General features: G+C 50.1%; 1 protein-coding gene across 1 annotated transcript; it reads right to left on the bottom strand.

Annotated features, from left to right (window-relative positions):
- Nucleotides 1-8,324: 8,324 nt before the first annotated feature.
- ACRV1 (acrosomal vesicle protein 1) lies at nt 8,325-13,836 on the bottom strand. Its single transcript, XM_056114819.1, is given in 6 exon segments — nt 8,325-8,449; nt 9,311-9,430; nt 10,656-11,135; nt 11,138-11,187; nt 13,334-13,400; nt 13,785-13,836. Coding segments are annotated over 6 exon segments (894 nt in total).
- Nucleotides 13,837-23,008: the final 9,172 nt, after the last annotated feature.

Below are 23,008 nucleotides of genomic sequence, written 5' to 3'. Positions count from 1 at the left end.
TTTGATTCCTCCGCCCCTCTCGGAGAGCCCGGCAAGCTCCTGAGAGTATGCCGCCCGCACGGCAGAGCCTGGCAAGCTCCCTGTGGTGTATTCGATATGCCAAAAACAGTAACAAGTCTCACAATGGAGACGTTACTGGTGCCTGCTCGAGCAAATCGATGAACCATGGGAGGACAGTGCTACCAGTGCTACTGGTGAAATTGTTACCAAAGTATAGGCAAAGGAGGAATAGGTTTCAGCTAATAGGCAGCTTCTAAGAGTAAAGTCAGTAAATTGCCATGGAGGAAAGGAATGTTCTTGAGAATTGGCAGCCAGCCACTACTTCACTGCTGGCTTTAGTCTCTTCAGTGAGCTTCAGACACTGAGAGCTGCAGCCTTCCTGCTTCCTCCACGAGGCCACTGGTCATGATGACCAGAAATGGCTTTCACCTTTGACCTGTGACCTTCAGCCTCTTCCTCCCTAGCTTCCGTCATCTCAATAACTGTTATGTCAAGCTCCAGTTTCTGAAGCCCAAACTCTTAGGAATCATTGTTGAAATGATTAGCAGTCTACCATCAAGCCAGCGAATCCTCTCCAGCCCAGCCAATACATCAGAAATGTCCCCTCCTCATGCCGGGACAACACCACACTAGCCGGAGGCACCGTGCCGCTCGTGTGGGCTGCGGCGCCTCTCAGTTCAGACGGGCAGTTGGAGTGACCCTCTGAGACGAGAGTCAGGTGCCCGCCCTGCTGTCCATCCCCACGGCTTTTCATCACTCTGGATCGGATGTCTGGATTATCCTCCCTGTGGCTCTGGGGTCTGTCCTCGACCACATGTGTCACTGACTCACCTTGCTGCTGCCCTTCTCACTCTTGTTGGCTGTTCCCTCCACTAGAACACTATTCCTCGTTCCTGAAACTTGTGCTTCCCTTTCTGTCTTTGCCTCTGTGTTGCCTTCTCTGGAAAATCATTCCTTGGCTTACCTAAAATCACACCTTTCTGTCACTGTTCCCTTTTTATTTTTCTTCCTTTTTTTTTTTTTTTGGCTTTTTGGGTCACACCCAGTGATGGTCAGACTAAGGTTCCTTCTGGCTCTGCACTCAGGAATCACTCCTGGCCATGCCTGGGGGACCATATGGGATGCCAGGGATTGAACCCGGGTCGGCCGCATGCAGGGCAAATGCCCTGCCCGTACCGCTCCACCCCCCTTTATTTTTTGTGACATTTTTATACTAAGTCTAATTTTGAGATAATTTTACGTCTATATGTCTGTTTTCCCTGTTTATATATAATGTCAGCCTCTTTGGGTCGAGATCTTGATTTATCCTGTTCAGTTCTGTGTCCCACCCCAGAGCCTCAAACAGCACCTAGAATGTTACAGTATTTAGTAAATAGAACTCAGTGGATCTGGTCTGTCAGAATACATCTGGGAGCTCAGCACCTCTCTTGGTTTTTTTGCTGTCGCCTGAATTTAAGCTCCATCTCTCTCCCAGGTGTCTATTATTAAATCTGTTTTCCCACGTCAACTCTTGCCATTTTCCAGCCTGTTTTCCCTCGGTCTTAATCCTGAGCCACCATTTAAAGGTTAAATAGTGCTCACCCTCCTGTACTCAGAAACCTCCAGCAACCCGGCATCACATATGGTCCCCCAGCCCTCCAGAAAGTGAGCCTGGAGCACAGAGCCAGGTGGAGCAGTGCTGGGTGTGACCCAAACAACCCTATACCCCTCCCCCCACGACAACACCTCCTTTGACTTCTAATGACCAAGACTGGATCTGAACTCTACGCTCTGACTAATCTGTCCCTACAAACACCTGTCCTCTTGGCTTACTATAATTGCGTATCTGCGGAAACCCCTTCAGGGGTTTGTGTGATGGACTTAGCTCTCAGACCTCAGCCCAAAGGCCCCTGTTAAGCCCAATTGTTACCAATCATGTACGAGTTTCTTCCAGAAGTGATCACCACCTGAAATTATTTATTTATTGTCTGTCTCCCCATGAAAATGTAAACTTAGATTTTGTATCCTTGTCACCCTTGTATGTTTTGTATATTGAACATCTGGCAAGTAGTAAGTACTCAATAAATGTATGTCGAATAGATGAATATGTGTCGAAGAAATGAATTAAATATCTGGTAGGGAAAATACCGTGGCATCATGGGCAGATGTAGAAAGAGTAAATGGAAGGTCAGCAGCAGAATATGTGTCTCCTGGTGGGAAAAGTCTGATTCAGGTTAGGACAGACTAGGCCTGTTCTATGGAAACTGAACTGCCTTCACATTAAGAAGACTGATCACAACTATCTTTTAGAGTTGGTGGGTCTTTTGTGTGTGTGTGTGTGCTGGGTGGTGGGGTGGGGGACGACTCCAAAGCAGCGCTCAGAAGACGCAGGGGCCCCACTGGGGCAGGGGTTCATTGCAAGGGCCAAGTATATGATGCTACTCAGGTGGCACTGGGGACCCTCGGGCTACCCTGGCGATGCTGGGGACCTCACCCACAGTGTATCCACAATCAAGATTGTCGGCGATCTCTACAGCCGCACGTGCTTGTGACCGTTTGGTGCTGGGAATCAAACTCAGGTCAAGGGCGTGCAAGGCATGAGCCCTAACCACTGTACTATCTCCGGATCCCAAAGTTGTTTTTAGTCTTAAATGTATTCATTTATATGAAGAGTTTTGTGTACTTTGTTGTACAAAAGGAGAGCTTTTTGTCATACTTTTTTAAAGCAGTGTTGATTGTTAATGCTTTTAGTATCTGGGACTGGAGGGATAGTACAAGAGTTAAGGTGTCTGCCTTAGATGCTGCAGACCCTGGTTTGATCCCTGGTACCATATGTGGTACCAGGCGCAAGCACTGCTGGGAATGTTCCTGAGCACAGAGCCAGGAGTAAGCCCTGAAAACAGCTATGTGTGGCCCCAAAACTCACAACCCGCACTAAAAAAGTAAATTTTGTCAGTGAAAACCTGCAAATTCCACTGTAGAAATGGGGGAGGAGGAATTTATTGTCCAAAGGTATCGTCCTGCAGTCTAGCATCCTGTGACCACAGCTGGCAGAGCTCAGGGGACCAGTTTGTGGGACGTGGGGCCTCAGCCACATGCAAGACAAGCACCTTGGCCTCTCTCTGACTCCCAGCAGCTAAAATTTTGTAGGAAAGTGTGTGTATGTATGCGTGTGTGTACTCAAAGTTTTCTGGAGTGTGCGTGCATGTGCGTGCACTTTTGGTGGGACTTGGGGGACCCTAGGGGATGCTGAGACTCGAACCCAGGTCGGCTGTGTGCGAGGTAAGTGACCTTACCTACCTGCTTACCTTGCTCTGACCCTGAGTTTTTAATTCTTATTTTTCACAGCATGTTTTTGAATGATAATCCAAATAAAGTCCTTTGCAATTGAATGGTGTATTTTCACTTTTTCCTGTTTGGTTTTTGGGCCATCCCTTCTCTTGGGTTACTCTGGCTCTGTGCTCAGGAATCATTCTTAGTTCTTACTTTGGGAACCAGGTGTGGTTAGGGGGATCAAATCTTGGCCAGCTGTATGCCAGGTGAGCACCTTACCTGCTTATCCAGCCTTTGCTTGCTTTTTGGTCTGTAAGTTCTAATATTGTCCCTCCTTTTCCATCTTGCAGTTTATTGGTAGAAGAATCGAGCCAGTTTGCCATACAGGTTTCCTTCAGTCTGGAGCTGCTGATTTGATCAATGTGGTAGGTTTTATTTGTTTCCTCTGTTCTGTGACTTTGTGAATACAAAGTCTTACTCGGGTATTGCACACAAGCATTTTAAAGCATACTTCTCCCTCTAAGTACTGCTTCATGCCACAGTTTTAGCATGTTGTATTTCTGTTATCTGGCTTAAATTTTGGTTCCCCCTCCCCCACAATTCTTCTTTTGTTTTTGTCTTTTTCTTTTTTCTTTTTGGGTCACCCGGCGATGCTCAGGGGACCATATGGGATACTGGGAATCGAACCCAGGTCGGCCGCATGCAAGGCAAACGCCCTACCCACCGTGCTATTGCTCCAGGCCATTTTTGTCTTTGATGACGGAATCAAAACAGATGAAAAAATGCATCTTCCATGCCCAGAGGAATAGCCCAGCGGAACCCCACCCCCGCAAGCCCATGGACATAAGTCTAAAGGCCTGGGACGCTTCGTGTGCCAAGAGTGAGCCTGGCAGCTGTGCCCTTCGGGCCTGAAGTCTCCGTGGGTCCCTGGCACCACACGGGTTCATTCCCGGCCAGGCGTACGTGAGCACCACAGAGAAGTGCAGCCCCGGCCAGTGCTGCTGCTAATAAGGGCACTGTGGCCAGAAGTATGACTCCTGGTGGGCAGCAGCCCCTGGAGAGCACATCAGGCCTCGTAATGGTGCTAAAGCCGGGCATGTGCCACCCTTGGGCACCACAGCTGCAGCAACCACCACGTGAGGGCAGGTGGCGGGGCAGGGGGTTGGGGGGAGGGATAAAACAGAATGGCGGTGGCATCTGTAGGAATCACTTGTTCTTGCCCATTTTGAACCCGTGCTGACTCGGTCCTGGCTTCTCATAGGGCTATATGCTTCCGAGTGGGGTCTCCCTCTCAAGGTGGCTGTTGATGAGTCTGCACCCATGTCCACAGAGCTGTGGACAGGACACTGGTGTTCTGAGGTGGTTTTTTTTTTTTTTTGGTTTTCTTGCCTCCAGCAACTGTGGCTCTGCAGGGGTAGCTGCCAGTTGCAGCCACCAGGTGGCAGTAGCGCCCTGGGAAGTGCCGTTGTCAGCTTGCTTCACAGCTAGAGTGATACCCACTGACTTTACATCTTGGTTCAGGACCTACCTCCCCGGCTTTCACCAACTTGCCCATTTCAACATCACCTACTAGTGTGTGCAGCAGAAAGGAGCCACTGATATGTTTGTTGTTGGATTTTTTATTTTGGTTGGTTTTGTCTTTTTGGGGGCTGCACCGGCAGTGCTCTCATATGGATGACTCCTACTGGGCTTGGGACCATATGGGATTCCGGGGATTGAGCCCAGGTCAGCTGCATTCAAGACAGGCACCTTACTCGTTGTCCTTTCTCCAGCCCTGGAGCCACTGGTCTTTGTACCCAGATCCTTGCCTTCGGTTGTCATGATGGGCAGGGTAACGCATGTTTGGTTTTGGGGCTCACACATGGTGGGCAGGACACTCTTGGTTGTGCTCACATACCCTTGACTGAGGGTCCATCCTGGGCTCAGACACTGGGGCTGGGCTGGACACCAAACTGAGAGAACTTGCTGACTTGATGCTTTACAGGAAGGTGACCCCCATCCTACAAGTAGCCCTTATAAATAATACATTTGTGCTTTTCAGGTTTTTAAAAAAAAATTGGGGCCACCCCCGGCTGTGCTCAGGAGTCACTCCTGATGGGTTCAGGGGAACACATGGGATGCTGGGGATCGGACCTGTGTCATCTGCATGCAAGACAAGCGCCTTCCGTGCTGTATGCCCTGGCTCCCTCCGTGTGTGCTTACATATACATGCTTCTACATATGTGTGATCAACTCAGGTAATAGTCACATTTTCTAGATCTTACCTGCCTATGTAATGAGCTACTGAACAAGAACAAATTCACCATGGTTGCGCATTTCCTCTCGTACTATAGACTTTGCTTTATGTAGTTTGGGGCTGTATTCTTAGGTTGCATATGGTTGCAAACTTGTCACATCTCAGTGAATTAAACCATGTATGTATTTAGCAGTGATCCTCTTTATTTGCTTTTAGAATATTTTTTGGAAGGGGTTCATCCTGCAGTGCCCCAGGATTATTTCTGGCTCTGTGCTCAGGGGTGACCCCTGGCGGTGCTCAGAAGATTTGGACTGGGCAAGTACCTTACTTCCTCTAGTACCTCCGGGTCCACGAGGAACTTTTTACAGATAAAGATGCAGTGGGCTTAGGGGCTGAGAGTAATAGGACTTTACATGCTTTCTTTTGTTAGTGTTCACATAGAATATTTTCAGCTTTTCTATGGAGAATTTTTCTGTCACATATAAGATGTATCTTAAGGGTCATACCCGGATATGCTCAGGGGTTACTCCTGGCTCTACATGCAGAAATTACTGCTGGCGGTCTCGGGTGACCGTATCGGATGCCAGGGATTGAACCCAAGTCAGTCGTGTGCAAGGCAAACACCCTCCCCACTTTACTGTCACTCAGACCCCTCTTAATTATCTTCAGTCAAGTCTGATCATCTGTCTTTGACTGAAGTATGGAATGCACTCAGTGTAGTTACTGATGTTTGGGTTTATTTCTTTTTATTTTGATCCAGATGGGTGTATTTTGGCCTATGGGCCACACCCAGTAATACCTGGGACTATGTCCAGCACAGTGCTTAGAGGAGGGGCTCACTCAGGATGGGAGGGCACATGCTGAGCCCAGATCACGTGGGTTCCTGCATGAGAACACGTGTTCTAGCCCTCTGTGCCGTCTCCTGGCCCCTGCATTTGTATTTTCTCTTTTTTTCTGTCTTGCTCACCATTCTCTTTGAAAGTCTTCATTTCTCCCTTCCTAGTTTGAATGTAACTTCAATATTTGGTGTCGGGGGAGTGAGTCCTTCACCACAATTGGTAATATCTATCTATGTGGGTATATTTATCAGAGTCTGAAGATAATCCCTTAAACTTTCTAGAAAACTAAGGGAAATTAACCCTCTTCTAATGATATACGATTGTGTACTAACATATTGTCATACCGTTATAAATTTTTTAATTCAATTTAATTTTTTGTAAAGTTGTTCACAATAGTTCATTACAGTTAATATTCAAATACCAATCACATCACCGTGCACCTTCCCACTACCATAAAAAGAAAGTGTGTGAAGGTTGTTGTATTTCATCCTGGAGCCATTTAAGCCCTTGTATGAGATTACAAGCATGTATGTTAAATCCAAACAAATGTGTGCTTCTTTTGGTACATCAGTGGGCTAGTATATAAGAGGTCACGTGGCTACGTTCCAGGACATTGTGTCGCTCTCTTCCGGTAGGCTTAATTTCAGTCTCTGGATCTTGGTCATTGATGAGATTATATGGCACCGGGGGCAGTTTCTGGGTGTGACTGCCAAGCTACTGGAAAACCGGGGAGCTGGGGAGAGGAGCCCAGTCCCATACCAAGCGAGCTTGGAGATCTCCGTCATGGGTCCCACATACCTGGGTTTTTCTGCAGGTTCCCTCATGGGTGAGTCTTATCTGAGCCTGTGGAGAGTGACCTTGTACATGGCTGCCATTGGGTTCTGGAGGTTTTCGGCTGCTGGGGCAGGGAGGGAAACTCAACCCACACCGCCCCCGCCCCCCCACCAAGTTGCCCCGGTGAAGACAGCCTGGCCTGGGGTCAGGATGTTCTCGAAGTTTTTAAAAATTTTCCCTTTATTCTCTGGGGGCTGGAGAGATAGCACAGCAGGTAGGGCATTTGCCTTGCACGCGGCTGACCCTGGTTCGATTCCCAGCATCCCATATGGTCCCCTGAGCGCCGCCAGGAGTAACTCCTGAGTGCAGAGCCAGGAGTAACCCCTGTGCATCGCCAGGTGTGACCCAAAAAGCAAAAAAAAAAAAAAAAAAAATTCCCTTTATTCTCGTGATGATGACGCCACCACACACATTTGATTGTGGTGCCGTGGAGCTCAGATGCCCTGTGTGGCAACAAGGACCTAGACGAGTATCACTGATCCTGCCCGGCATGTGGGGTGGTGCTGGGGATGGAGCCTCTGCACTCATGCCTGGAGGCGGCCGTTCTGCCACTGAACTGTCCCCCCAGCCCCTGGATTCTGTATATCCACTCAGTTTCTTTCCATGGTAACAGTAATATAATTATTGTCTCACAAGAATATTAATATTGACAAAGTCAAGAATATTCCCATCAGCACAAGAATCCTTTGTATGAATGTGAGAGTCACTGAGCTTGGGGCCAGAGCAATAGAACAACAAGGAAGGAGCTTGCCTTGCATCCAGCAGCACGCCCAGGCTTGGTTCCTGGCACCCCACGTGGTCCCTCACACCCTGCCAGGAATGATCTCTGAATGGAGAACCAGGAGTAAGCTCTGAGCACTGCTGGTTGTGGCAACCAAAAACCTTAGACTCTATTTTTCAATATATAGAATTTATTAAAGAGCATTCAGAGATGGGGTGAGGGGGACAGGAAAGAGAGAACAGAAAAGAATGTCTCAGAGAAGAAAGATAAGACATTTGAGCAAGATAGAAGAAGAGAGATTTGAGCAGGATGCATTCTTTGTGCGTTCTGTCCGACACAGAGACAGAGGCAGTTGTTGCCTAGGAATCAAAAGTAAATCAAACCCATGGGATTACAGGATTTCTGCTGCTCTAGTCAGGACAAGAAGCAAGGGGTGAGATTCCTAGATCTTGTTGCAGAAAGACTGATTCCGACAACAAATGATTTGCATCCTGGTCCCATGGGAGAAGAGGTTCATGGATGGGCACATGTTCTCGCATCCCTGAACCATGAACTGGAGTTTTCCTCCTGGAAGAAGCAGAGACAGACTGCTATGAGCAGGAACTTCCTCCAGGCTTCCCTTCCCCGTTGGTCCCCACAAAGCTATGACCAAGACCTCCAGTGGGCTTGCGTCCTGCTACCTTCCACCTGCCTCTTCAGAAACCTGCCTTCCCCCCCCCTCCATCCCTCCTCTCAGTTGCTCATGCTATCTAAGGACAAACCACAAGGGGATTCTGTCCCTGGGGCTTCATGGCGTGGTCAGCTGCATCTCGGAGACGAATGAGTCCGAGAGAGAAAGGACTAGAAGTTTTTCTGGCAGCCTATAAATAGAGGCTCCTAGAAAATGGTTTATTAGCTTATTCGGTTTTAACTCAATGTCTACCACAGGGGCTGGACGTTTGCCTTGCACACAGCCCACCCAGCTTCGATCCTTAGCATTCCTGAGCACCTCCAGGAGTGAGTGATTCCTGAGCACAGAGCCCATAACTCCCCTGAGCATCACCAGGTGTGGCCCCCAAAATAAAAACAAACAAACAGACAAATGCCTACCACATAGTGAGCATTGTGTGAAGCTCAAGGAATATCTGTAGCCAGGACCAAGATCAGCATATAGTCCTGACCTTCTAGTCCATTTCTCAGTGATCAAGGAAAAACATTTCTTAGGAAGACTCAGCCGTGTCACTGCCGCCTCCTTTTAAGACATGGTAAGCCTGCTGGGAAGGGCTGTCTCTCCTGCCTTTGATTATTGAAAAGCGAAGTTTCCCCTGAATTAAAGCTCCTGAGGAATTACAGCCTGACCCTCTCCCAAGGCTCCTGGGAGCCCCAGCTGACCCCCATCGGCAATCAAGTTGGTTCATATCAAAGAATGTCCCATCAAGTTCCACATACCTTCATAGATTTTCTTTAACATGCACTGCTGGGAGTTCTGGGTGGTACAAACTCCCTCTCCACGAAGACATTTTTTTTCATCATTCATGTAAGAGCACGTGTGACAATTTAATGGTGGGTCTGAAAATTCAAGAAAAGCCTGGTGAAATTCCCCCAGTAGACCAGGTGTGTGACCTGGAACCATGTCTCAGGAGGGATGAGGGGAGGTTAGCCTAGAGACACATTTTATCTCTTGTTGCCCCCCCCACCCCCCACTAAATTAATCTCTTGGTGAGAAGAGCCACAGGATTGCACTTGTCCTGGGAACCTTTCCTGGACCTAACAAGCATTTGAACATATCACTTTCCCTAATCCAACATATACTGCAAGTGTATGTCCAGCCTTAGTGCCAGGCGTCTCTTTGCAGGCTGTGCGAAAGCATTCTCGGGGCAGTAAGGGCTGAGCACGAGGCTCACAGAGTCACTCTTTCACAAGCCCACTGACAATTTGGGGCATTTGTACTTTCCTGTGTTGGGTGGGATGGAGGGACAGAACTGTATTTGTGTCACCTTTCTGAAAGAAGCCCTCCAAAGTTTGTAGTGTTCAGAGCCACACACAGCCTGATTCCTGTCCCCTAGTGTTACACCCGCCGTCCGAGGACTTCAGACCTGTTTTTTCTACACTTCTTAAGATTGAGTGACTTGCACGTGCTAGGGGAAAAGGGAGCTCAGATAGAGAAGGGAGCACCAAATAAAGGGTGTTGAGAGGATCCTCCCAGGATGGGAGAAGCATGCTGAAAGTAGACTATAGACCAAGCATGATTGCCACTCAATGCCTCTTTTGCAAACCACAACACCCAAAAGGAGAGAGAGAACAAAAGGGAATGCCCTGCCACAGAGGCAGGGTGGGATGGGGGGGATAGGGGGTGGGAGGGATACTGGGACCGGTGGTGGTAGAAAATGGGCACTGGTGAAGGGATGGGTACTTGATCATTGTATAACTGAAACCCAAGCACAAAAATTTGTAAGTCTACAACTGTACCTCATGGTGTTTCACTAATAAAAATTTTAAAATAAAATTAAATTAAAAAAAGAAAGATTGAGTGACTTGGAGTCGGGTGGAGTGCTATCCTGGTCACCATGTAGGTGTCAGTGTGACCCTCGGAGCACTGCTGGGTCAGGCTGGGGGCTCCCAGCAACAAACTGCCAGGCTTTGCCCCATTGGCCAAGAATCACCAAGAGTGGCCCCCGGGTCCCCTGAACACCATGTAGGAGGACATACCCCATGCCCCTGCCAACTAAGGCCATGTGTTACCTGCTCCCCACCTGATGGGGACATGCACACTTGGCCCCCCAACATGACTCACTTGTCACTGTGGTTGTGGAAGTGACGGAAGGCTGTTCACCAGAAACCTTTTCACCTGAGGATGACTGTTCACTTGAAGACTTTTCATTTGATGGCTGTTCACTTGAAGACTTTTCTGACAGAGACTTGTCTCCCGAGGGCTGGTCACTGGAAGACGTGTCGCTTGAGGATTGCTCACTCATGGACTGTTCACTGGGAGACTCGCTCGAAGTCTTCTCATTCAACTGTTCAGCGGGAGAGTCGCTGGAAGTCTGTTCGCCTGTCACACGCTCACCTGAAGAGTGTTCGGCGACCGTGTGCTCGCCAGAAGTGTGTTCATTCACAGAGCGCTCACTCGGCGTGTGTTCAACCACAGCACGCACCCCCGAAGTGTGTTCCACGACAGTGTGCTCATTTAAAGTGTTCTTGCTTGCGGAAGTCTCATACAAAGCCTCAGCATCTGAAAGCACATCTTCCTGTGAGTTGTGCTTACCTGAAAGTAAAACAGTGAACGATGAGCCGTGGAGCCAGGAAGTCCCTCCGACTGACCGGGACTGGGACGCCGGGGAGGAGTGGACAGAGCAGAGGCCGGAGAAAGCGCGTGCACCAGAGGTAACCCAAAGGGCTGAGGCTCTGATACTGGTAGTTGCTTCTGGTTCACACCAGTGTCTATCAGTACACGAGAGCTAAGGATGACTTTTTTTTTTCTGAAGTAAAAACATATTTTATTTGGAGGCTTTTTGAGAAAGGGCAGAAGATAGGCAGGGGAAAGAGAGACAGACAGACAGAGAGAGAGCAGAGAGAGCCCAAATATCTTAATAAACTCTCCTTATAATGCAGAGGACGAAAAAAGGTTCCATTTGGGTTGCAGTTCATGCCATATTATTAACCATATGGTTCAGTTAATTAGAGGCTGTAGCCAGGCTTCTGGGCACCAGTGAAGGGGATAAGAAGGCATAGCTTTCAATCTCTCCATTTCATTCTGGATTTATTTTTCAAGCTTGAAAGAAGCTGAGTACAGTCTTCTGGACTAGAATTTTTCTTTACTTTATGTTGCATTTTCTCCGCACCATGACTTTTATTTAATTTGGTTTTGGAGGCACACTCTGAGGTGCTCAGGGCTACCCCTGGCTTAGTGCTCAGGGATCACTCCTGGGTATCTTATGTAGTATCCGGGATCCAACCCAGGTCTGTCATGTGCAAGCCAAGCACTGCTATCTCCAACGGCCCATGGCTTAAAATTTTTTGAATGGTGGCACCAAACAATTTGATTACTCTTTGATTAGACTCTGCAACTAATCTGAAAGATTAGATTAGGGTCAGAGTCATAGTACAGCCAGTAGGGTGTTTGCCTTGCACACAGCCAACCTGGGTTCGATCCCTGGCATCCCATATGATCCCCCAAGCTCAGCCAGGTGTGATTCCTGAGTTCAGAACCAGGAGGAACACCTGAGTATCACCAGGGTATGACCCAAAAATTCAACATATATATATACATATATATACATATATATATATATATATATTAGAAGGAAAGGAGGCTATAAGGACTACATTAATGAATCCTAGCAGGGATCTGAGCAGAAGATTGAGGGGCCCTACAGCCTCACAGAATCCTCTAAGAATCTTGCAACAGAATATATTCTAGGTGCTTTAGCATCAGTGTCTAAAAGGTGAAGAGCGTTAGACTAGATTGACATCAAAGCTAAGATTTTTTGTTAGACTTTCAGAATGTTTTTTAAAAAAGTGTTGGGGCCAGAGCGATAACACAGAGGGGAGGGCATTTGCCTTGTATTCTAACCAACCTGGGTTCGATCCCCAGCATCCCATATGGTCCCCGAAGCACCACAAGGAGTGACCCCTCAGCATTGCAGGCTGTGCCCCAAAGACTTAAACAAAATTGTTACCACAAAGTTGTTATAGAAATAACTCCTTGACAGTTGACAGAAGCTTTAGTGCAGGATTTTCCTGCTACAGAAAGGAAACTGGGGAAAGTCCCCTCATTTCTGGTTCCTCTGCAGTTCGGGCTCTGCCTGTCTTGCTCCCTGCCACCTGGGCGCTGGATGGCTCCCTCCCAGAGTCAGCTCTGGGGTTGCTTTCACTGGGGGCTTCCTGGGCCGTGCTGAGGGCTCCTCACAGGTTTGCTCAGGGATTGCTCCCGGTGGATAATGTGGGGCCGGGGATCAAACCAGGGCTCTCGCACACAAAGCCTGTGCCACGTGCCATCTGCCCGGCCAGAGTCAGACTGTGACAAGTCCAAGAAAGCAAAACTAATCTCTGAGGATGATGATGTGATGATCATTCTTTTGGTTTGGGGGCCACTCCTGGTGATGCTCGGGGCTTACTCCTGGCTCTGCACTCAGGGATCCCTCCTGGCGAGCTCGGGTGACCAGAGGGGATACCGGGAATCCAACCTGCGTCAGCCGCATGCCAAGCAAGCTCCCTAGCTGCCCGACTCTCTCCTTGTCCCCTCTGATTATTTCTGAAAGAATTATTTCTGTGGACTGGAGTGATAGCACAACAGGAAGGGCATTCACCCTGCATGCGGCCAACCAGGGTTCGATTCCCAGCATCCCATATGGTTCCCAAGCACTGCCAGGACTAATTCCTGAGTGTGGAGCTAAGAGTAAGCCCTGTACATTGCTGGGTGTGATCCCAAAAAGAAAAAAAAAGGAGTTATTTCTGTTACTTTTTAAAGACCTGTCCCCTGGGTCTGGCATCTTGAGCTCGGAGCTGCTGTCCTGTGGGAGGAAGAAGTGAACATAACCTTCCAGTAATGGGGCGCTAGAGGCCTGTGGCTGTCTCTCCCCTGACCCAATTCCCCTTTGTGCTCTGGGCTTTCTCGACACCCCATGTTCCCCTCTCCTTATGGCTCTCCTTGCCTGTCAACGACACGGGGTCCTTCGTACTCAGACCTTTGACAACTCTTTATTGAACTTCCACAGACCCCCTGACAGCTTCAGACTTACACATGTGTGTGGCTGAGAGGAGAAACACCACTGTACCATCCCCATTAGCTGGTCGGGAAGGCTGGGACTACAGGAAGGTGGGGGAGGAGGAGGGGGCCTGAGTCTGAGCCGAGGGCAACTAAGATACTGAACTAATTTCATCAAGGGCTGAGACACCCCCAGAGCCGAGAATAAGGACTCACCGCTGGCAGATCCAAGCCAGAAAAGACTCATTAGTAACAGAAACGACTTCATTTTCATTTGGAGAAATGGGGTACCCTGGGGTGGGGCACCCCAGAGCCGTGAGGAGATACTGAGCGGAGGCTCCCAGTGCTGCGTGAGAGTTCTGCGGGAGTTCTAGAACCCTAGGAAGAAACAGGATTCCCTCACAATGTGTCTGCTTGGAGGTTCTCATTGAGCGGGTCGGGCCTGCCGACGCTGGCGCTGCCTGTGACAAACCGTGTTGAGAAGGTCGCATTGCCCCTGGACGTGTCAGGAGCATGTCTGGGCTGTCAGCTTGACTTGAAGGAGAAAAAATATGGGGTCAGGGAGTAGGCTCAAAAGACCAGAGTGTATGCTTGGCCTGAAGGCCTTGGTGTCCCAGCTTCCCACGGCCCCCTCATCGCCGTGGGTGGGGCTGGGGGATCAGGACACTTCATGGGAGACTTGCACCCCCACCTCCCCCCCAAATTCTCACTGCCCACATGACCTGTGCTCTTTGTAATAGGATTTTCAAAATTATCTGCTCTATAAACTATTCCTTTTTTTTCTAATATTTTTTCTTTTTTGGGTCACACCCGGCAATGCTCAGGGGTTACTCCTGGCTCTGCATTCAGGAATTACTCCTGGTGGTGCTTGGGGGACCCTATGGGATGCCGGGGATTGAACCTGGGTCATTCAGGAATCACTCCTGGTAGTGCTTGGGGGGACCCTATGGGATGCCAGGGATTGAACCTGGGTCAGCCTCGTGCAAGGCAAACGCCCTGCAAAGTATTCTTTTTTTTTTCTTTTTGGGTCACACCTGGCTATGCTCAGGGGTTACTCCTGGCTCTGCACTCAGAAATTACTCCTGGCGGTGCTCAGAGGACCATATGGGATGCCGGGAATTGAACCCAGGTCGGCCACGTGCAAGGCAAACGCTGTGCTATCTCTCCAGCTCCCCTACCAAAGTATTCTTGATAGGGAAGTGTGTTGACCTGAAAAGGAGAGAGAGGGAGGAAGAGAGAGAAAGAGAGAGAGAGGGAAAGACAGAAAGGGGGGGAGGGAGGGAGGGAGGGAGGGAGGGAGGGAGGGAGGGAGGGAGGGAGGGAGAGGGAGAAGCCTTTGGCCTTTGACACAGAGGAATGGGGTTGACAGGGAGGCTGGTGGCTCTCTCTGCCCTGGGCTGGAAGCTCTGCCTTCTGACAGAGGGATGCCAGGCTGAAAAGGACACAGTCAGGCACGCACTGGCACAGGGCAGCGTGCAGGAGTTGGGCGGTGGTCGACCCCGGCTTTCCTTCTCCCGTTACCTCTCTTGCTTCACTGTGTTACCATGAGTGGGTCTTGGCTCGGAAAATGCTTGGTTTAACGTTTTCTCTCCATTAGACTCCCGGCCCTGTCATCTATCCCCGTCAAGACCCCTGTCAGACCCCCGGTGTCTAGCAGGGCCTGGCCGACTGTTCCCCAAGGGAGGTATGAATCCATTTCCCTTACCGGGACTCTCTCTTCAGGAGGAGGAATGTCTAGAGTGGACTGGTCGAAGATACTGGTCAGGGGTACCCCAGCTCTCATGGCAAAAGGAGGCTGCCCGATTTTGCTTGAGCGGAGGACATAAGCAGGGCTTCCTGGCCTGAGGCAGAGGCAGGAAAGAGCAGGGCATGCTGATAGTTGCTCCTCTTCCTCATGGGAGTCAGCTTCAGGGAGCTCTGTGGTCACGTAAGGTGCCACCTGTGGGACATGAGGGTTTTTTTTTAACCAGAAGAGCAGAAATGGGTGGAAAGGGCGAGGTGCTCTCTTTCCCTCTTCCCAGTGTTCAGGGCCAGGTGCTTTCCTTGTGCATGTCAGAACCTTCTAGGCCACACCTGCCTTCCCTTCCTCAAGAGGCAAACTTTGCTCATCTTCCATGGAAGCAAGGCCACTACTGTTCCCTTTTTCTATTCCTGGTTTCTTAATGTTTATTATACCAGCTGTCTTTTTTTTGTTTTGTTTTGTTTTGCTTTTTGGGTCACATCCAGTGATGCTCAGGGGTTACTCCTGACTCTGCATTCAGGAATCACTCCTGCCTGACAGTGCTTGGGGGACCCTATGGGATGCCAGGGATCAAACCCGGGTCGGCCGTGTGCAAGGCAAATGCCCTCCCCACTGTACTATTGTCCTGGCTCCCACCAGCTGACTTTCTAATCACAAAGACAAAGCCTGCACATTCCCTCCTTGAATCTCAATCCCAATTTCTGCTCCCTCTGTTCTTAATGCTCCCTTTAGAGGAACATGTCCCAGTACCACTGGGGCTGGCTTTCCTGGGCTCTGCTTTGCAAACCTCCCTCTGTCCAGAAGCCTGGCGCCCCCAGAGTCACACCTGTGAGTATCTGGGCACCAGATACATGAAAATGTGGCGGGGACGGGGTGGGGGCAGAGAGAGAGAGAGAGAGCTAATAAAAATGAAAAAATAAAAGAAAAACTACTCAAGAGCTGTAAAAATAAAAGAGAGAGAGAGAGAGAGAGAGAGAGAGAGAGTCTGATGGGCAGGGCGCTTACTTTGCATGCTGCCAAGCTGGGGTAGAACCCCAAAACAAGGGGAAGAAAAAAGCAAACAAACAAAACCTTGGGGATGGGACTTGGAACTTGAAGAGTTCTGGGGCCAAGACATCTGCAGCTTTTCCAGCCTGCTGCCTTCTTTTGTCCACCTTCCGTGGAAGCAAGCCGTACTGTTCCCATTTTCCATTCCTGGTTTCCGAACGTCTGTTACACCAGCTGACTTTCTAATCAGGAGCCGGGGATCGAACTGGGTCTCGTGCATTGTAGACACGTGCCTCTCCCACCTCCCCAGCCGCACCAGCTTAAGGAGGCCCGTGCCCGCCCAGCGCCACGCTGCCCCGGACTTCTCCCGGATGTGCGTCTCTGTCTGCCCCTGAAGTGTGCTGTCAGCTCTCTCCTCAGGTTCCAGTTTAGCTCTTGAGACACTCTCAGTGGTTTGACCTCTCACACTCCTTCCCTTTTGCACACTCTCAATATCAGGCTACATTTTTTTTTTTAAAGTAATGCCGTGGTGCTCAAAGCTTAGTTCTGGCTGTGCTCAGGGATCACTTCCGATCACTCCTGACAGAGCTCAGGGGCCTCTCTGCAAGGCCAGCACCCCACCTGCTGCCCTCTTTCTCCGGTCCCCAGGCTACTTTGCATATTTTGGGGGCCAGAACTGAAAAAACTCAGGGCTTCCTCCTGGCTCTGCTCTCAGGACTCACTCCTGGCATTGCTTGGAGGACCATCAGGGATGCCGGGGCTCAAACCTGGGTCAGCCACTTACAAGGCAAGCACCCACCTTCCGTCCTATGCTCCCACTCACTCTGGCCACTTCTTTTTTTTTTGGGGGGGTCACACTTGGCGATGCACATGGGTTACTCCGGGCTCATGCACTCAGGAATTACTCCTGGCGGTGCTAGGGGGACCATATGGGATGCTGGGAATCGAACCCGGGTCGGCTGTGTGGAAGGTAAATGCCCTACCCACTGTGCAATCGTTCCAGCCCCCCCCCCCCCCCGCCCGCCACCACTTCTTAATCCAGGTCTACATTAATACCTAGCAAGGTTTTTAATGTTAAGAAACCCAGAAAAGGACCAGAGCTATAGTATTGCGGGTAGGGCATTAGCCTTGCATGCGGCTGACCTGGGTTCGATCCCCGGCATCCCATACGGTTCCCCCAAGCACCGCCAGTAATTTTTTCGGGGGGTCATTACCAGTGTTGCACAGGGGTTACTCAGGCTCATGAACTCCAGTTGAAATGTGGTATGCTGGGGATTGAACCCAGGTCGGCCGCATGCAAGGCAAATGCCCTACCTGCTGTGCTATCGCTTCTGCCCCAGGAGTAATTCTTGAGTGCAGAGCCAGGAATAACCCCTGAGCGTTGCTGGGTGTGACCCAAAAAGCAAAAAGAAAAGAAAAAAAAGGAGGAAAGAAAGAAATAAAGAAAGAAAGAAAGAAAGAAAGAAAGAAAGAAAGAAAGAAAGAAACCCAGAAAGTAATCCCAAAGAAAAGAAACAAGTACTTCTTGCATCCTCGTGTTGGAGAGAAGGGAGCTCTCCCTCCTTGCCTGCTTGTGTCCCATCAATTTATATCTGACTGGTGACTCAGTTTACTGACTCCATCCCACTAACAACCTCTGTTTATGGCCTTATTTTCTCTCCCTGGCGCAAAACACTTCCTCCTCGGATTCTGCATTCCTCCTTGACTACTTCTGTCTTCTTCAGCAGAGCTTCCTTTTTGTTGGAACTGAACCTGAGCCCCGGCAGATGGCTTGAAAGGCCAGGCACATTCTTTGCACACAGGCCTCTGGCTTCCATCCCTGCCACTGCATGCTCCCCCGGTCACCATTAGGAGTAGCCCTCAAATCCTGTTGTGAGTGGACACTGACCACCACTGGGTATGACCCCAGAAACTGACTCCTGAGCAGGGAGATGCTCAGAGTACTTGAGGGCTTTGCATGTGGGAGCTCCGGGGTTAACCCCTGCTCCCACCTGCTCCTCAGAGCCCTGAGCTTGGACTATCTCCTGAGCACTGCGGGGTAGGGCTGCCCTGAAAAAGCTAAGTCCTGAAACTGCGAATAGGGTCAGGCATAGTGCACATTCCCTGGCAAATGAGAGACATCAGTGATTATAAAATAGAGCCTCCAGATATCTGGAACCCAGAAACAGATAAACTGCATATTAGGTATGAACAAGTATAACACCAGGGATGGAAATGTAAGGGTGCATTGGGATGCAATGCAGGCATAGTGCAGGGTGTGAAACATCTCTCCCCTGCTTTTCCCTGTGATAACCGGGGTCACACATGATGAGGTGTGGCACAGCCATATGTGTTTACAGGGTAAGCACTGTGTGTCTTGGTTGCTGGGCTCACACACACACACACACACACACACACACACGCACGCACGCACGCACGCACGCACACACTTGGTTCTGGTTGTGTGGGAGATTAATCTCTTTGTATCGGGTGCTCAATGCTCCTGATAGCAGAATGCTGGGAAGGCGTGTAGCGGTTTCTGGGATAAGAACCCAGGGCCTTACTAGCTCGCTCTGGCCCACAGCCCAAAGGTAAAGAAAGAAACATTCCCATTTATTTCCGTTGTGATTTTAAAATAAAAATTTTCTAATTTTATAAATGGCTTCGGTAGTGATAAACAATGCCCATACAATGAAATGTTATGCAAACATATAAAAGAGATAAACAAGTATGAACAGCAGATGAGCCCTTCCAAAGACTTATAATCTGTCTTCCTTTTATGTATAACGAGATTTATAACATGATGTCAATAAATCATTTAAATATATGCATCGTTACAGATATATATAATTTAAAATTTTTCCATCAGATTATATAAATTCAATAACAGTTTTTACTGGAAGAATATTGTATGTAGAAGAAACTAATATCAAGGAATTTATATATCTACTTAATGCTTTATAAAAATTAACATTCTATAACTTGTGTAATTTTATTTATTTTTTAATTTTTTAAATTTTTTTGCTTTTTGGATCACACCCAGCTGATGCTCATGGGTCACTCCTGGCTCTGCACTCAGGAATCACTCCTGGCGGTGCTCGGGGGACCATATGGGATGCTGGGAATCGAAGCCGGGTCGGCTGTGTGCAAGGCAAACGCCCTACCCGCTGTGCTATTGCTCCAGTCCCAACTTGTGTAATTTTAAATAAATTTAAAAGCACATAAACTAGAAAGATAAAAAAGAAGAAACATTCCCTCCACGCCCCAGCACTGACCCCTCCCCCAGGTCCTGTGAGAGTGTTTAGCCAGGCCAGGGGGCAGCCCTGAGGGCCGGTGTATGCACTTTGCATGCCTGAGGTGTGGGGGTGACCAGGGTTCAATTCCTGAGACCCAGTGGTCCCTGAGCACCTCCAGGAATGTGCCCACACCTGAAGCGCTTGTCCAGGTGGGAGAGACAGTCACGTTGGCATGGGCAGGGCTGCCCCCTCTCACCCTGCAGGTCAGGGAGGGCAGCACCTGTGCTGGCCAGAGGTTGGCTCCCAGAGCAGCCTGCTCCTGCAGGCTCACCCAAGTCCATCACCTCTCAGTTCAGGGGACCGTTCTCTTGGCCCCGCCTCCTGAGTTAATCGCCTGCCTTGGTCCTCTGTGGTTTCTGCTCCCTGGTTTCAGTTGCGCACCTCCTGAGGTTCTGGGCCCGTCTAGGGTTCTGCCTTCTGTCAAAGCAATGTGAGGTAATAAAACATGTTTTTTTCTGCACCAGTCTGGCTGGACATGTGCCCAGTTACCCCATAAGCATCAGCTGTGCTGTGTGTTCAGTGTCGTAACCCGTCAAGTGACCGTGTCTGTTCAGTGTCCACCTCCCAGTGCCGAGTCACTCGAGGAGAAGCAAGTGGAGGGGAGGGGGCTGTTACATTGCTTCCCTCACACGATTTCCCACGGAACAGGCAGCTGACTGGTCCTGTACTTGCCCGACTGTGACTAAAGGGACAAACAGACAGCCAGGCAGAACTGCTGACCTTTGGAGAGGCCTTTTGTGGTGCTGTCCCCCACGCAGATGGGCCATGGGGAACAGCACAGGTGTGTCCACCATCCCACTGAGCACTGGGTGGTCAGCAGGTGTATGAGGTCGTGGGGGCAAACGCCAGGGGGAAGCTGTGACCCTCCACAGCCCCAGACAGGACTTTCTGCAGACGATGAACAAAACTTGACTCTTGGGATGCTGGAAGGGTCTCCTGAACTAGGACACTGGGCATTCCAGAGGGTGTGAATCTGCCACAAAAATACCAGGCAGGAGGAAGATAGGGTGACCCTGGCAATAGTCTGGGGCAGGAATAAAACCAAGACACGATATAAAGTTACTCTCAGCAGCCCAAAGCATGGAAGCTGGGCCCGAGTTGGAGAGGAGAGGGCTGGGCCCCCACTACCAGCCCAGTGACGGCTCTGCTTCAGAGAGTGGACCACGGACAGCAGACACAGAGGGCCTCCAAAGGGACGTGCATGAAGACTGCAGAGAGCACACTCTCCTTCTCTCTCTCTCTCTCTCTCCCTCCCCCCTCCCTCTCTCTCCTCTCTCTCTCACCCTCTCTCTCCCTCTCCCTTTCCCTTTCTCTCTCACCCTCTCTCTCTCTCTCTCTCTCCCTCCCTCTCACCCTCTGTCTCTCACTCTCTCTCTCCCTCTCTCCCTCTGTCTCTCACTCTCTGTGTCTGTGTCTGTCTATCTGTCTCTCTCTCGTATCTGTAAATGCAAGCTGCTTTCCAAGCAGTTCTCTTTGATGTGTTCTTCCGCACTTGTTCCAACTTAGTCGGGATGCTTCCTTTGCTTCTCACGCATGGAGCATGTGCCACGTTAGAAGTTGAAGCTTTGCTGGATGCTGGCTTTAGCCACCAGAGGCCCCCACACAAGTAGGACAACTTCCACATACCCGGCAGATGCGTCTGTTTCCCGCCAGCGTCTACCCCCAACTGGCTTCCAAAAGAGGAATCACAGGGTTGACAGATGTTGCCTCATAAAGACTCGAGGGGCAGATAGACACAGCCCACCGTCCCAGCACCCTCCATGTGTCTGACATGTTAATGGGCCTCTCTCAGATCTGTTGGCCAGGTGCCGATGCCCAGTGGACGGAGGCAGGAGGCCGTGTGCTGGCTTTCCCAGAGGGAGTGGAGTTGAGGGTGAGCCGCTGCTCTCTGGCGGGACCTCAGGGTTCAGTGGGACCGTTGGGGGAGTCAGTCTTCGGTCCTTGTCTCCCGGCAGCCTCTGCTGTTCTGCCTGGGCTGTTTTGTGGTCAGCTGGTCATTCTTTGCTCTGTAGATGAATCTCAGCCTCCTTGCCCAGGGTCCCTCTCAGCTCCCAGGGTTGGGCCTTCCCTTCCCAGAGGGCAGCACCAGGCTCTTCCATGCCAGCTCGACGTGTCTGAGTGCCAGCTCCTGGGCATGGCATTCACTTGGGCCCAGTCTCATCCCCAGACTTAACCAACACCCAGTTTTCCCCTTACCCCAGGGCCACACCCATCGGTTCTGGTGGGGTCACCAGGCCAGGCTTCTGCTCCACCCTTGCGGCATTTTCCCAACACAGTGCTGTTTTGCTGGATATCCCCATTGTGACGTGGGAGATTTCTCCTTCCTTTCACAATGTCAGGTTTTCCTGGAAACAGCTCTGTAAGGAAACATTTCAACTGGAGCAGAGAGATAGTATAGCGATAAGGTGCTTTCTCTGCCCATGGCCGACCCGGGTTGGGTCCCTGGCGGCCTCTATGGCGCCCCCAGCACAGCCAGCTATGATCCCAGAAGGAAGCCCTGAGCACCACCTAGTGTGCCCCCTCGCCCCCGGGAGTTTGGGGGGCAGAAAGAAACATTCCTTCTAAGCCCCAGCACTGGTCTCTCCCCCAGGTCCTGTGAGAGCACTTAGCCAGGCCAGGAGATAGCCCTGAGGGTAGGTACAGGCGCTTTGTGAAGGGACCAGGGTTCAATTCCTGAAACCCACTGGTCCCTGAGCACTCCCAGGCATGCGCCCACACCTGAAGCGCTTGTCCAGGTGGGAGGGACTGTCACACTGACGAGGGCAGGGCTGCCCCCTCTCACCCTGCAGGTCAGGGAGGGCAGCACCTGCACTGGCCGGCGGTCTGGCTCCCAGGAGGCCCACTCTTACAAGGTCACTGTTGCACTTTGGACCAGAGAAACAAGCTTGGTTATTTGCAAGTTTACTGGTTGCCCCGAAGAAGTCAGCATGGAGCTTCTTCACCTCGAAACAGAGTATTAGACGACTAGCCGGGCCAGGAGAGAAAAGTCTCGTGTGTTTTTACTGGGAGCCACACCTGGCTGGGCTGAGCGTTCACTCCTTGCTCCACTTTCAAAGATCACAGCTCGGAGGGAAATTTCATCTGAAGCAGGTCAAGCTTTTGGAAAGCCTGTGTCTTTCGGTGGCCTCGGGTCAGGCTGATGTCCTGGCCAGTCAAAGATGTCACCTGGGTGTCTCAGGTAGGAATATTCTGGTGGTGAGTCAAAAGGCAAGCCAATGTTCATAAAAACACGTAGTGTGGCCTCAAAACAAAACAGACCAGCCAGGGCCAGGGGTCGGGGTGTTAAAAGTCTCTATCAGACTGGAATTGTTAATTGCAAGTTAGATGGGAATTGGCCTAGTTTTTTTTAAAATTTTTTAAAATTAAAAAAATATATTTTTTTAAAATAATGTAGGAGTAGTGCTCTTTGTTCAGCCATTGATTAAGCTGATTGAACT

This window comes from Sorex fumeus, unplaced genomic scaffold, assembly GCF_029834395.1.
Source record: "Sorex fumeus unplaced genomic scaffold, SorFum_2.1 ptg000028l, whole genome shotgun sequence".
Lineage (NCBI taxonomy): Eukaryota > Metazoa > Chordata > Mammalia > Eulipotyphla > Soricidae > Sorex > Sorex fumeus.
Note: the sequence above shows the minus strand (reverse complement) of the source record. Positions and strands in the feature narration are given on the sequence as shown.